Raw genomic sequence first — 15,256 nt, forward strand, 5'->3', positions numbered from 1 at the left:
TGTCTGAAAGGGGAGGGTAGCATTGTTCTAACCTTTATCTTAAGGACACTCTTCTCTCCATTCTACTGCAGATTGTGATCATCTGCAATAACAACACTAGCCTGCATGACAGGAGTAACCAAAGTATGTGCTTGGTAAACACCGGAGTGGCATGGTAAGAAAGGAATGGCAACAATTTGAAAAGTAGATAGGTTGTGTGCCTGAGTGTGCATAAGGGAACTGCCTTATTTAGGGATAAGGTAAGGAAACAAGCAGAGTGCTGAAAGGCATTAAAAACATGGTGGCCCAGACACATGGAAACAAATCTGTATTCAGTAGGTAGCAATTTACATATGGGTATGCCAAGTTTAACAAACAAACAAAGGGAATTCTTTCACCTGCAGTCAGTGTTAATTCTTGAACACTATATTGAAAGGGGTTTGGGGAACTGTGACGTACTTTGGACCCCAAACCACAACTGCAAAAAAGGAAGGTGGATGAACTCAGTTACAGTGGCAACAGATGCTCTGTCGGAAGACCAGGCTTGGGAGAGATTGTTGTAGAGAAAATATATGTGGTTGCTAGGTGTGAACAATATTTTTATGGCACCCCATCCATTGATCCAGGCTCAGCTTCATGGATTATTGTATATATTCCAAACATCATTTAAAACAACAACAACAACAACAAAAAGCTCATGAATGCATGAACTGGTTTTGAAGATGCCCAGATTCCAAGGGCAGGTTTTTATCCATCTCATCTTTAGCAGGATATCCCTGGATCTTTTCTCCCTTCCCTTTTTTCAAGCCTACCAAGAGTTAACTCTTGGCTTTGGAATTCTAGGCATGAATGTATGATTTTGTGGACATGAGACAGATTTAGAAGAATAATTTTGCCACTTCTTGTTTCAGAACTTTGGGAAGCAGTTTCAGAAGCAATAACAATGTAAGCACACTCATGAGATTCACTCCAAACAACATCCATATGCCATGGAAGCGTTGTTCTTTTTAAAAAGAGTTTCATTTATCTTCCCGTCCCAAAGTACATTACCTAATCTTTCTAGTCTCACAGTATCTCGCTTGATAATGAACTACAAATCTTTTTCCTTTTCCTACCATTGTTGTAATTATAACTGCCATTATACTGCACCATCCTCTCCTCCACATCTCCATCTGCATCTATATGTCTGTGGAGATTCTCAGTATATGTATGTATTCTTATATATAATTACACTGAGTATGTAAGTACAGAAGGCGGTTTTTAAGAAAAGACTGGAGAGCCATTATTTGAAATGGTATAAGGCAGTGATGGCGAACCTTTTCGGCACAGAGTGCCAAACTATAACACGTGTGCATGCACACCGGAGCACCTGAAACTCAAAGACCAGCTGGCTGGCATGCGCATGCCTGTTTTGTGGCCATTTTTAGGGCCATTTTTGGGCTGTTTTCAGACCATTTTCAGGCCACGAATGTCCCGCAAAAGCCTCAAAAACAGCCCGAAAAAAGGTCATTGCCATTTTTGGGGGCAGTTTTCTAGAGCTCTGGTGCCTGCGAAGACCAGCTGCCAAAAATCAGAAGAGCAGCTGGCGATGGCGCATGTACCCACATAGAAGGCTCTGCGTGCCACCTCTGGCATGCGTGCCATAGGTTCGCCATCACGGGTATAGGGTGTCCTGCTTGAGCAGAGGGTTGGACGAGAAGACCTCCAAGGTCCCTTCCAGCTCTATTCTCATTGATTCTATTGATTCTCTATACTTCTACTGGCCTCTGTGAAATCTTTTTTCTTCACTTTAAATGTCACGTAGAGAATTGGATATTCCAAGAGAATACGTTTTAAGTGAAGAGGAACATGGATAGTTAATAGTTAATTAGGAGCCGAGGTGGCGCAGTGGTTAAATGCAGCACTGCAGGCTACTTCAGCTGACTGCAGTTCAGCAGTTCGGCTGTTCAAATCCCACTAGGCTCAAGGTTGACTCAGCCTTCCATCCTTCCGAGGTAGGTAAAATGAGGACCCGGATTGTTGTTGGGGGCAATATGCTGACTCTGTAAACCACTTAGAGAGGACTGAAAGCCCTATGAAGCGGTATATAAGTCTAACTATTGCTACTATTGCTTTCCTAGCCATAGTTGCCCTTAGAAATTGCCTATGTAATAGTTAAATCGCAAAACAAATAAACAAATAGCACCAAAGGACAGTCAGCAGACTGAGAAAAAGATCCAAAGCCCCCCGACATAAGAGTGTAGGACAGGAGAGTATGATCTGACGTAGTTAGATAAACACCCATCAGACTATTTTCATGCATTTCATTTAACATTTATGACTATTAGTTTGTGGTACCAGCATCTACTTGTGCTTCAACACATAGTTCTTTTTAAAACATGTACTAACTTCATATCAAAATCTTTTAAGAAACTTCTCAATAGTTTTAGGATTCTTAGTAAGATGCCCAGAAAATTAGACATATATAGTCAACATTTATTAAAAATGATAAAAACTCCAAATCATGTTCTGACAAAAAGCATATGGTTATGACATTTAATCTCAAAATTTAAGCAACCTATATGAAATTTAAAACCACCAGTACCCAGAATGGTAGGAGCATCACAATCTTATTAATTTTATTTTTTTATAGCAAGGACAGGATAATTTAAAAAAAACATACAAATTGGCAATTCTGGAAGAACTACTATATTCAGTTTTTCAAGCATGCCTGTAGTGCATATAAATTAGTTTATAAAAGGTAAGTCAAATTTAATCTTGACTTAGCTTCGTATCTAAAAAGTTAAGCTTGAATGAAAACTTAAAAATAGCTTCCTTGAAATTCCACAAAACTTTATAGAATATTAGTACCAATTTTGTGTTTTTTTACAGAAACCTGTTCATTGGGGCAAGAAGTAAAAATCTATTTGGACATAAGGCTCAGGCAAAGTTAAATATGATCTGTAGATATTTTTGCATGAAACTTTTATTAATAAGAAAGAGAAATAAAAACAAAATCTCCCAGAATAATTATAAATAATTTCCAGAATGTCTTTCTAGGCATGTTGATCTGGTACATCAATCCTGAGGACTCTTACTTTTGATTTATAATGATATTCTTTCAAATACAGCTTTACAGATGGAGGAACAGGAAGTGCATTTATGCCATCGTACGTTGTAGAATTACAAATAACTGTCCTGCATAGATGTTGAAGGGAAAAAGGGAAAGTTCTGTGTAAGGGAGTCGAGAGAAGTGGCTCAAAGAACATACAAGAGCTTGGATCTTTATAATGTTCTAAAAGCCCAGTAATGTCACGAGAATGGAAGACGCATGGATCATGAGCATCAAAGCTGAAGTTGTGATTCCACTGTTCGATCCTGGCATGAAGAGAACGACTATAACGCCTGAAACTAACGGAAAATAAGTAATCTTCCTGGGCAGAATCACGTAATAAAAACGTCCCTTCTGGCTTTCCATCTAAAAGTGCTTCTGCAGCGTATTTATCCATCACTCCCCAGTAACATGGGTTATTATTGATCTGAAGGAGGTCAGGAACCAGACAATGAACATAATCAATCTGGGTGTGATATCTGAGTGGCATCTGCAGCTGCAAAAGGTCATCCTCTATTTCCCACCGTGGTTTGTTTCTCTTCCTGGAGCTGGTGCAGAGTGTCACTACTTCATCATCAGAGTCCATGTCACTTTCCTCTCTGCTGCTCTTTAGCTGCTTGCCACCCATGGCAGATTCCTCTTGAGGATCACATGGATAGGAGTCAATAACGTTACTTTCCTGCAATACATCGGAGTCTGGCTCATCTGCCCCATCAATCTCTCTCAGGTCTTCATCTTTCCTTTCACCTTTGGATGAACCCACACTTAGCCAGCTTTCAGATTTTTGTCTTACAGGGGCAGTGTGCTGCTTGATTAAGTGCCATCGGAATGCTAGCTCAGATCGTGGTGGGAAAGGGCATTTGTCCAGCATAAGCTCACTGATATGTATTTTCCTCTTTGGTGACAGCCCTGAAGAATGCCGAGTGTTGCAACTCTTTATGGGAAAACATTGTCCCATCGCATCCTGCAATTTCTGTTTAAAAGAACGGCTTAGGAACCTGTGACCACATACATGTTCCAACTCCATCTCAGCTGAAGAACAGCTCTGTTTTCTCTCCTGGTTCCTTAGGCTTAATGTAGGTATTCCTGAGGCGTTTGCCATTTCGGCATTAGAACTGTTCTCACTCTTTTTTGTCCAGGAAAGCTTCTTTCCACTCCATACGTATCCGTCCTTTCTGTCTGCACTTCTACTCCGGCTGGTTTTGGGTCTCACATCTGCATTTTTAGGTTTCCTTTCTTTATTTTCTGCCATGCTTTAAAGTTAAATGCTTCATAAAGATTCCAGAACTAACGTTGCCCAAATTCTTCACAGAAAGCACTCCTCATGTGTTCTGAGGCTATACCTATGAAAATGGAAAAGAAAGTATTCAACATATTTATTTCTCACATTTCTACGTAATTAGACTTTTAACACTGTTTATAAGAATAAAAAGGACATAACAAAGATTAAAAAAACAGTGCGAACTTTTAACCACTCAGAATAATCTGACTCCATTCTGGAATGAAGTCAGGATTGTCACTGATGTCATGTTTTGGGAGAACAGGCTATTTCATTGGGGAAGGGCATCATCAAACAATCTCTAGGCCACTGGTGAATTTATTTCATGTGGAGTGGGGGACCCACAATATTGTGACATGGAATGAGTATACGTCATGGGTCAATTTTACCAAGAAGAAGATGGTCTTGGCAGTACCTCTAAATGTGAGCCAACACATTTAGAATTTTAAGGGTTAACCCAACATTCTGAATATTGAACCCAACACTCTATTGTCAGTAACTCAGAGGCTTACTGGCAACTAGAACAAAGCCTGAAATATTGGTGTAACTTAGCAGTAACAGCTCTCGCTATCAGAATGCAAAATACAGTGCAGAGATTACAGCTAAGTATAGTATATTGCAATTCTCTCTCTCCCTCTCCCTCCCCCCTCTATATATGTATGCATGTATGCATGTATGTATATGTATGTTTACACACACACAAGTACGTGTGTCTGTCTGTCTATCTGTCTGACTAAAAGCCATCTTGCATACCTTCACCATCTGTCCATCAAGCAGTTATCACAAAACTATGAGAAAGCTGTGAGAAAAACCAAGTGATAGACCTCCCCTTGTAGGGCAAGTGGTACCCTACCTACAGTAATCAACAAAGTAGATAAAAAAAACCAGATGATCTCTGAACAAACAGTAAGCCCTTCTTGTTTGAATAAAGCCTCAACTTCTTTCATCCCATTTAGCCTCCAGCCACTAACAAAGACCTCAACAGCATCTCTGGCTCAGTGATATAATTGGGTATCATAAACATAGAGATAGTACCTCAACACAGACTGATGTAAAATTTATCCAGCAGCCTCACAGAGATGCTAAGCAACAGGAGTGAGAGAATCAAAAATCCACAGAACCATTGTGTTTTTCTGTTTTTTAAAGGTAATGTTTAATAAAAACTATATTTAAAAAAAAAAAAAAATCCACAGAACCAACTTTTCTCCTCCACTACCACTGATTGTAATTACTCACTTAGGAGGAAAATCATTGTGAAATAGTGGCACCAACCCTCAAACTACTCAGCCTTGTCAATGACACCAAAGGTCACTGAAAGGATCAAATGCATTCCTGTCACCCAGGTTGTGACAAATCTTTTCTACTAGAGTGATTACTGTTATTTCAGTCCAATACCTAGCCTGGCATATACTTAATTAAAATGGATACCAACAAGCTTCTTCTCCTCAAGGATTCTACAATTGGAGACATAACTTCTTTTTCAACCACCTTAATTGGAATAGCAATATTGGGGACTAGACAATAATCGCCCAGATTTTGGGGTCCAGGGGAGCCCCCTTCAGAAGGGGCACATTAATGTCTTATTATAGGCAACTGGGATAACTTCATCCACCGAAGAACAGTTATGAATCTCCTGTTCACAACTATTCTCTTCTGCTCTGGCTATCTGAAAAAGCCAGGAAAGGCATGGATCTATAGATAGCCGAGCTCATGCCCCAAGTCTTTTATTTGTTTCATCAAGTCTATAAGCTAGAATGAATTCCAAGTAATATAAGATGTTGAGCAGTCACCATTTCAAACCTCACTGATGCAGTCACCATTTCAAACCTCACTGATGTGGAATCAAGACTCTGGTGAATCTGAGCAACTTTATTGGGAAAGAATTGTACAACATCCTTAAACAGGCAGACAGTAAATGCTCCTTATTCCCTCTGCAACAGGATATTAGCAACTGGACAACAGTCTGATGATGGAATAAGGGTGAGAATGCTTCACCACCCTTTATCATCATGGTACAGGATTGAACATGAGCTCTTACCTATGCTTAGTTAAATTCATCATTAATCACTTATCAAAATGTTTACGAGACCGAGCAGACGATCCTGTTTCCTGTACACTGATAGGACATTACAAGTATACACATTGCAGCCAGATTATAGCTCTATTCCAAGGAATATTCTAGCCCAACATAAGGAAAATCTGGTAGCCTATCCTACCCTAAGCTTCAATTTACTTCAAAGAAAAGGAAATTTGGGGAGAGATTTTGAAGGACAGCTTCAAAGTGAACAACTACGGCAGCTGCAATGTTGTGTGTGAATCTAGCAGTGTGTGAGGGATTCTGTAGACAAGGAAAAACTACATAGAGTAAAAGTTTAATAGAGGCAGTCCTTGATTTATGATCACAGTTGAGCCCAAATTTTCCATTGCTGAACTGTCATAAGTCACTTTTTTCAGTGTTGTAACTTTGAACTGTCATTCAACGAATGATTGTAAGTTGAGAACTACCAGTAGGACAACTAAGATTGAACTTGGTCAATTAAATTCAAATGTGTACCAGAAATAATTTTCCTTAACCATTATTTGCTTATTCTCCAATTTCATTCATCTCTTACAGTCATAACAGTACTGAAGACAATATGTGTGCCAGAGAAAGCAGGCAGCAGTTCAATTTAGACCATTTTAATATTGTTTTCCCCAAAGTTATGCCTTTGATTTCAGGGTTCCCCCCCCTCCAAATTATATTAGCGTTCAGACTAATATAAAAAATTTAATTTCCCTCAATAATCTATGAATTGAGACTTGCAGTACAGTACATTTCACATTCAGTAATGATTACTCTAGGAAATACTTATACAGTATATGCACAAAGTCTCTGAATATCAGACTTTTCTGAACACTCAGCTGTAATACCAGTGTTCATCTTTGTTTTGAAGGATTTAAGAACTAGAAACAGGAAGCTCCATTTTTAATTTGATGGGGGAATATACATGCAGAGAAGCTGCCCAAATGGAAACAAAATTTTGCTCATATGGACAGCATACTAATTGATAGATCCCATCTCTATGGAATGGTAAAAATTAGAGTTTAAGATTTCTTGTTTGAAGCATTCATAGCCACTATTTTAATTCCTTAATAAAACATCAGTAGATCCTTGGAGTCACTACTCATCTTTTAGGGCTTTCAGATAAATGGATCTGTGAGTGATGATGTTCTGAATCACATCTAATGGAATTCAAATCTAATTAGCATTCCAGAGCTTCCTCCATTATCAAGTTAAGACAAACAAACTATAGATTAATTTAACTTCCATTCTTGGGAAAAGACCATTTCCCCACATTCTTTGCTTGCCTTTGGACAAATGCCACATTCAAGCTTGAAAAACCATTCAACACCAAAAAGAAAAACCCAAACGAAAACCCAAATGAGAGATAAAGTAGGTCAACAAATAAAAGATAGTCAAAAATTCATCTAACACTTCTTACAATACAAGTTCACACAAGCATGATGTTAAGAGATGCTATTCTGCGCTGCTGACACTTTCAGGTCATTTTTAAAACAGAAACTAATTAAAATATGTCACAGAGCGGGTATTTTAGTCATTTGATTTTCAAAATGAGTTTTTAGAAGCGTATCCCCTAAGGCATCTGAAGCACCTAGGCTTTATGTCCTGAAAAGGATTATAAAAATAACTTGTTTCACTAAAAGCAATTTTATAAAATCCTGACATATGGAAATGCTTTTAAGGAACCGCAGAGGAAAGAAATGACATTACCTAAAGTAAGACTCCCTCAAGGTATAATTCATGCACAGTTCATGCCTTTCTTTGCCTTATTCTTTTGTGTATTATGTTTTCAAAAGAAAATTTAGGGACACAATATTTTTTGAAGTGCATCATAATAGAATCTGGATCAGCTAGGCCACTTTACGAAGATTGCAGTTTTAAAAAGCATCTTTAAATGTAAGTTTATTATGACATTACTAAATCCACAGGAAGAAAACCACAATGGAAGAAGCTACACTCTTGCCTGAAAAATCAGAATATTCCTCACAGTTTGCAAGATATGGAAACTCTGTAGATCAGGGGTTTCCAACCGGCGGTGTGAGACAATATTCTAGTGAGTGCAGAAACTTGGGTTTGGAAGTTTCAAAATTATAGTGTATATGCATAATTATATGCACATAATTATTTACTTTTGTAAGGGGTGCGAAAATATGTCAAAAGTGCTCTAGGAGTGCGGGGGTATAGAAAAGGTTGGGAACCCCTGCTATAGATGGAATATGTGTAAAGAAAAAGTGTATAAAAAGCCAAAGTCAAGAAAACAAGACATGTACACTTGTCCCGAGTTCTTTTCAAATCCATTTGAGGCTCATCCCAACCCCTTGAAGCACATTTGAAGCTGCAGGGGCACCAAGTAGAATAGATATGAACCAAGGAATTTGAATGGATTCGGCATGTTGATCAGTAGTGTAATTTAGCATAGGAGCAGTTTCATTTGTGCCTGATGTCTTCTTACAAATCTCCTGGTTAACCGTATTGTGCCCTACTCAATATTTTAAATATCCTTTGAAAGCCTCTTATCGTAGCTATCATCAGATTCTTCAAGATTAAGATGGAGTACATGGTGCGGCTTTCCTAATTTCTATCCTCAAAACAGCAGTCCTGTGGGATAGGTTGGTCTAGATAGTAACTGGTAGTCTTCCTAAGATTCAGCTCAACAAAGAATTGGTTCCCTCAGTTTCCTGGAATGTAATTAACTTAGTCCTAGAGATTTAAATTCTCACATTAAAGAACTATTATTTGACCATGGTTCTATCACTCTCAAACTTCAATCATGTCCCTTTATCTTGCTCTTCATAACTTGCTGGTAGTACATATATTTAAAAAAAAACATATCAGAACAGAAGTTCAGTATTGCTACATCTTCTTTGCTATTTCTCATCATCTATTACCTTCATTCATTAGCTGGCGTACTGTTTCTTTTCCAGTTATTTTGAACAAGTACCAAGATGCTCTTTTTGTATTTCTTAACATCCTTTGCTAAATCAGCTTAGTTGAGGCTTTCATTTTCTACAATTATAGTATTAGATTACCTGTCAATACTCTCCCTATATGACTGGACCTCTTTCGACTTCTGATATGTACCCCTTTTCCCCCTTTTAAACTTAAAACAATCTAGTTCCAAAATACTAAGCTATTCAGAGTTAGAACAGAGAGACTCACCCCCCCCCCCCAGTTATTGTGTTTCACAATCATACTTAACTTTATAATATCTTTTTCTTGGTAGGAGGGATGCTTTGAATAAAGCTTTGGACTGCATTACCTATACTACTGCAGACGTATTGAAACCAAACACCTCAATTTGGGCGGGGGGGGGGGGTAAGAGAAACCTTAAAGCAAAAGAAATACAAGCATCCTGTCTCAACTATTAATGCTCTTATATAATTTCAATGATTCACAAAAGGTAAGCTGTGATCTCTCAGGGAGTTGTCACTATTTTAGAAGATACTCACAACTAAAAAAAAATGACAATGGTATGGCAATCAAATTTAGGCGTTTGAATATTACCAAGCTTATGAATTGGCTTTCACCTTCCTTTTCTTGTGAATCGACAGCAATACAGTATTCTTAAAAGTATTATTCATGTAAAGGAACATTACTTTGAAATAAAGGTGTTTTTTTTCATATTTTCGTATCTGTTTATTCTACAAAATGTTTAATCAATTAAAATCCTTGTTAAATCAAACTTGTCAATATTTTTTGTACTTTCCTTTGGTGAAAATAAAATGCAATAGTGATGGTAATAATAACATAGATGTAGTGGTTAAGGCACCAGGATAAAATCTGGGAGACCATGAGTTCTATTTCCACCTTAGGCATGAAGCCATGAAGGTGGCTTTAGGTCAGTCACTCTCCTTTCTCAGCTCTAAGAAGGCAATGGCAAACCATTTCCAAAATCTTGCCAAGAAAATTGCAAGAATTAATCTAAGCATTAATTTGGGTTTAGCAATAGCAGTAGACTTATATACCGCTTCATAGGCCTTTCAGGCCTCTCTAAGCAGTTTACAGAGAGTCAGCATATTGCCCCCAACAATCTGGGTCCTCATTTTACCCACCTCGGAAGGATGGAAGGCTGAGTCAACCCTGAGCCGGTGAGATTTGAACCGCTGACCTGCTGATCTAGCAGTAGCCTGCAGTGCTGCATTTAACCACTGCGCCACCTTGGCTCTTTTTGGCTTCTCCTAGAAAGATTTATATGTTTCAGGCATTTCTGCTCATATGGTATATAGTAGTAAAGCTATAGAGCTTGGAGTGTCTGTAAAATGTATGTTACTGACATACAAAGTTTGATATATTTTATAAAGCTGGAAGATTATGTCATGGTTTTATTTAATATATTAACATTTAATTATTAAGAGTAATTGGTATATTTATTTCTTATCTCGCCCTAACTGCAATGAAATCATTAGATTTATTTGGGGGGAAATCACACAAATTCATTCATTATTTAAAAGGTAATGCAGTATTACAGAGTTCAAGAACACCTCTTTTGGTTTTTAGAGGAATTTTAAAAATTATTTACATAATTAAAATCACAGTTTTTTTTTTCCCAGAGTAAGAAATAAGCTTGTCGAAGTTTTAAGAAAAAGAGTGTCTTTTGAACCCACTGTTTTTCTAAAATATTGACAAGCTTGTTTTCTTACTCTGGGAAAAAAGAAATCTGTGATTCCAATTGTATAGATAATTTTCCTTTCTACATTCCACACTCTCTCAGTCCTAATAATCTTCTTTTAATAAACTAATTGAGATGATAAAAGAACAAAGCTGTCACTCCTACCCTCTGTTTAATTAATCTATTATCATTTTATGTCTTTACCAATCATAATATTGTCACCCAGAGATTCCCTATTTATCCCTTTAGGGTTTATATATGATCACTCAGTCAGTGATTGAGCAAGACAAAAGGAATTTTGATTAAATGTTACATTAACAAGCACCAGGCTGAACTTAATGATAGATTTAAAGCAATACCTAAATTTACAATACAGAGTTAAACAATCTTATGCATGTGACTACAAAATACTATTAGCACAAATTGGGTCTATAACTTTATCAACATAAAGGCCAATTACATTTTGATAATCTGATGACAAAAAAAAACACAAATCCAATTAAAAAGAAGTCTTCACATAAATTTTATTCATATAGATTTACTAAAATCTGTATTTCATTCTTCTTCTCCTTATCATCAGTGTCACCCTCTCCGCTTTATAACATATAGACATGTATTTAAACTAAATACACATAACTTCATATCAGCTAATGTCAACAAAACAAATTAAAGTAAATGGCAGTCTAGTTATTAAATATATTTTCACCTGGAGGGCAGTATTAATGGAATGAGCCATTTGGTAAGTCAAGATATGGCATCTGCTTTATTTTAACAGAAAATTAGCAGAGGTGATACAGGTCATCTCAGTAAAAAGGAGGTTTGTGTCTTCCATTTGTAACTGCACTTGAAAAACATTTAAATGTGAAGCTAGCTCTCACAGAAACAATAGAGCAAAGAATTCTTTTGAGTCATATGATTTTTGGCTACAAGAAGAGTCATCATAGCATGAAAATCACTGAAGAGTTTTAGCCATTGTTCCTCGACACATGATTGCCTCTGACTATAATGTCATATCTAATCTGAAAGAGAGTATGGAAATTGATGCATTCACTTTAACTTCACTTAAAGCTTGATATAGATTTTATCCTGAAGGGAGAACACACAAGATATTTGACTGATCTTTTCCTACATTAAATCAGGAAGACAGAATATTGCTAGAAGCCATGTCCTAATTCTTTTCAAGTGCACATAATCTCTTTTTTGATACCAAATTTTGACTAGAACAGAAGTTGCGTAATGGCTTTTCGCATAATGGCTTTTCGCATATTATCTGGACCACATAAAGCATTTCTGCATCATTTTACAAATATATTGACTGAAAATGAAAGGATATTATTATTCACTTGAAAAATACTACAGTTAGCCATTCTGCAGGGAACTTTACATAAGAAAAAGAGGATATTATATCACTTCAGAGTTTACTCCCTCTCCAATCCTGGATTGGACTTGCCAAATACATTTTGCATTCAGAGAAGAAAAATCCAAAACAGCTTGTTGATAAGGAACACAATTACCGGTAATTATGAATGTCTCATATTTCAACCTTTCCTAAATGAATGAGAGCTGGGTAAGATCATGTATATAGCAGAAGTTTTTACGAGAAAAACTTCCCAATAAGGTTGGGATCAGTTTAGCTCCAGTGGGAGCTAAAATCAGTAAATTATCTTGATGTTTGGTCCTGAAAATCCATGAGGCAACTGATATGAGAGAAGAGACAGTTGTGTCAAGCTAAAGGACTTGCAAAATCAAACAGCAGAACAGTGTCCAACCCCCCTTAAAAAACCCCAATAAGAGTGGAATGCATAAAGAGAACAGGCTGACAGGAAATTGTCTACTTTAACTGCTCTCAGGCCTCCTAGAATGGTTCCACTTAGAGAAATATTCTCAGCTTAATTCAAAAAGGATTAAGATCATCAAAAGTCATTTCTCACAATTCTCCTAAAGCCCCAGATATTCTAAATATATATTAAATGGCAGAGAAAATGCAAAGAGCATTCAGAACATTTTCTAAAACAAACCAAGAGTTAATTATGTTCAGATATTTTGGTATAATGTCATGATTTAATGCATGTAAGAACATGACATTGTACCAAAATATTTGATTAGATATTTGGTGATTAAATAATTAGAACATATTCTAATTAAAACCAGTTAAAATAATACCTGTTTTTCTAGGAAGAAAATAGGCACTGACCTTTAAAAAAAATAATTTTCTCTATGTATCCACAAAACGATCTGCCTGATTAACAAAGCACAGCATGAGACCAAAAATATTTTCCTATGTAGTGTAAACATGGCCAAATAAGCTATCCAAAACTATTTATATATTTTGTCAGCTAACAGTCAGTAAGAGCCAAACTAACTTCACAATATAAGTGGGCAGAAACAAGAATTCACACGCCATACGATTGCTCCAACTTTTAGTTTTTATTCTAAAAGCAGCAGGCTCAGGATGAAAACATGAACAAATCGCTTTTGGAATATTGTCAATTTCAATTAGTCTAACTGACATTTCCATGTAACTTTAAAAACATATTGAGAAAGAACTGTCAGATGATGAAGAGAAATAAATTTCTAACTTTTTAGAACTACAAGTAGGCAAGTCAAAGCTCTTTAAAACAAAACAGGTGCTTGTTCTAAAGATGACATCTTCTAACCTTAAGACCTACCATTCCTTGGTTAAACTTAGAAGGTGGATGCAATCACCATGATGCAAATGCCGAACTAAACACAGTAAATATTTTCCATGAAATCTTGCACTTCAAACAATCAGCAACCTAGCTGTTTGCCATAGGTTATGAACATTTTATAATATGCCCCTCCAGAATTTTAAAAGAAACTTTTAAAACAACTTTATTTCCTTTAACTGTTTTTTTTTTAAATTATGCTGCTGAAATGATGGCTGTGGCTATGAAATTAACACTGAAACTAATTTTCTGTTTGCTCCTTTTCCGCCAGCCACCAACAATGGATATCTATCTATCTCAAATTCAGTTTTTCTCCCCAGGATTTTTAAAGAAACATTTCACCAACATCGTGGTCCCTAATAAAAGTTGAGTTTACTGGAGAGGGATAACTTTGTCAGAACGAACAGATGCCAGTTCTTTCCATCTCCCACCCCGCCTTCTTTCCCCATGGATGTACATGCTCACCTGCTGCTCACCCAAGAAACATTTTGAAGGGATGCCAAAAAGCAGGGAAGAAAGAGAAACCTTGTCCAAATATCGTGGCACTGACAGGCACCACGACTCGCCATCAGACACAAAGGATGACGGAGCAACAGCACAGCTGGAGGAGGAAGGATTGGGGCTAAGGGGGTCCAAGGATGAGAAAGGAGGAGAGAAGGGAAGATGTCTGAACTGAAGGGGAGGATCTTCAAATCTTCTGTTGGTGTGTGGGTGTGTGAGAGGGGGGAGAGGGAGGGCGGCAGGGAGGGAAAGAAAGCAAATTGGAGGAGGAAGGTTGAGAAAATAAAGAAATAGAGGAAACTGAAAAGCAAAGTATGCTAGGAAAAAGTGGCTGAAGGTGGAGGGAAGTTAAGAAAGAGAAGCAATAGCTGCCATTGGAAATCCATTCTTTTGGGAGGGAATCCCTTTAGGATACATGGAAAGTTATTTCTAGTTAGTTTACATATGGTTACAATTAAACTGCAAAGGAAAGAAGGCTGGGGGTGGGACGGGGAAGAAGGTCTGGAAAAGCTGCAGAAGTCTCGATATATGGAGACGGGGGGACGGACAGTAAAAGGGAAAAGAGGACCATGGCCAAGAAAGCTGCTGTTCTTGCAAAACAGGAGCGTGTTTTCTCTCTCTCTCTCCCACCCACCCCCTAAAATCTGTGTCCCAAAAGAAGCTTTAAAACAACGGGACAGGACAGGGAAGGAGAAGGAGGGCGGCAGAGGGAACGGAGCAGCAACCCCTACGATTTCCAGGACGAAGGGGGCTAAAGAAGGACGCCGGCGACTTGACCGCCCTCCTTCTAACCCCACCCTTGCCGCCGTCAGTCCGTCCTTCAGCCGCGCTGCCCAGAGGCGCAGCTTTTCCTCTCCGCCTTCCAGGCGGTTATGAAGGCGCAGACGCAGCCCAGCCACCCCCCATCCCCACGCGGCCTCCCTGACAGGATCCAGCCGGCTTCCCGGGGTGGGGAGATGGGGCTGGAGGCGGGACCGAGCGTGGGACGGAAAGCGCAACAGCCCAATGAGAAGGCCAAGAAAAAGCACAGCCCTGGCTCTGGCGCTGA

The 15,256-nt window shown here is 38.0% G+C and overlaps 1 protein-coding gene across 2 annotated transcripts; it reads right to left on the reverse strand.

The window, feature by feature from the left end:
• Positions 1–2,928: 2,928 nt before the first annotated feature.
• Positions 2,929–15,089, reverse strand: SOCS4 (suppressor of cytokine signaling 4). 2 transcript variants are annotated; one of them, XM_087728265.1, is made up of 2 exons: positions 14,184–15,089; positions 2,929–4,413 (listed from the first exon to the last, which is right to left on the reverse strand). In XM_087728265.1, the coding sequence occupies exon 2, from the start codon at positions 4,320–4,322 to the stop codon at positions 3,015–3,017; it is 1,308 nt and encodes a 435-aa protein (XP_087584391.1). In that variant the 5' UTR covers positions 4,323–4,413; positions 14,184–15,089; the 3' UTR covers positions 2,929–3,014. The 2 variants fall into 2 exon arrangements, with proteins under 2 accessions (XP_087584391.1, XP_013910236.2); XM_014054761.2 differs by having other exon boundaries at positions 14,173–15,089.
• Positions 15,090–15,256: the final 167 nt, after the last annotated feature.

The sequence above is a fragment of the Thamnophis sirtalis genome, unplaced genomic scaffold (assembly GCF_051295495.1).
Source record: "Thamnophis sirtalis isolate CommonGarterSnake01/CBP01778 unplaced genomic scaffold, rThaSir2_p1.2 scaffold_1, whole genome shotgun sequence".
Taxonomy (NCBI): Eukaryota; Metazoa; Chordata; class Lepidosauria; order Squamata; family Natricidae; genus Thamnophis; species Thamnophis sirtalis.

Excerpts from the sequence above, each read along its gene's own strand:
- SOCS4 (XM_087728265.1), bottom strand. The coding sequence starts at position 4,322 with ATGGCAGAAAATAAAGAAAGGAAACCTAAAAATGCAGATGTGAGACCC.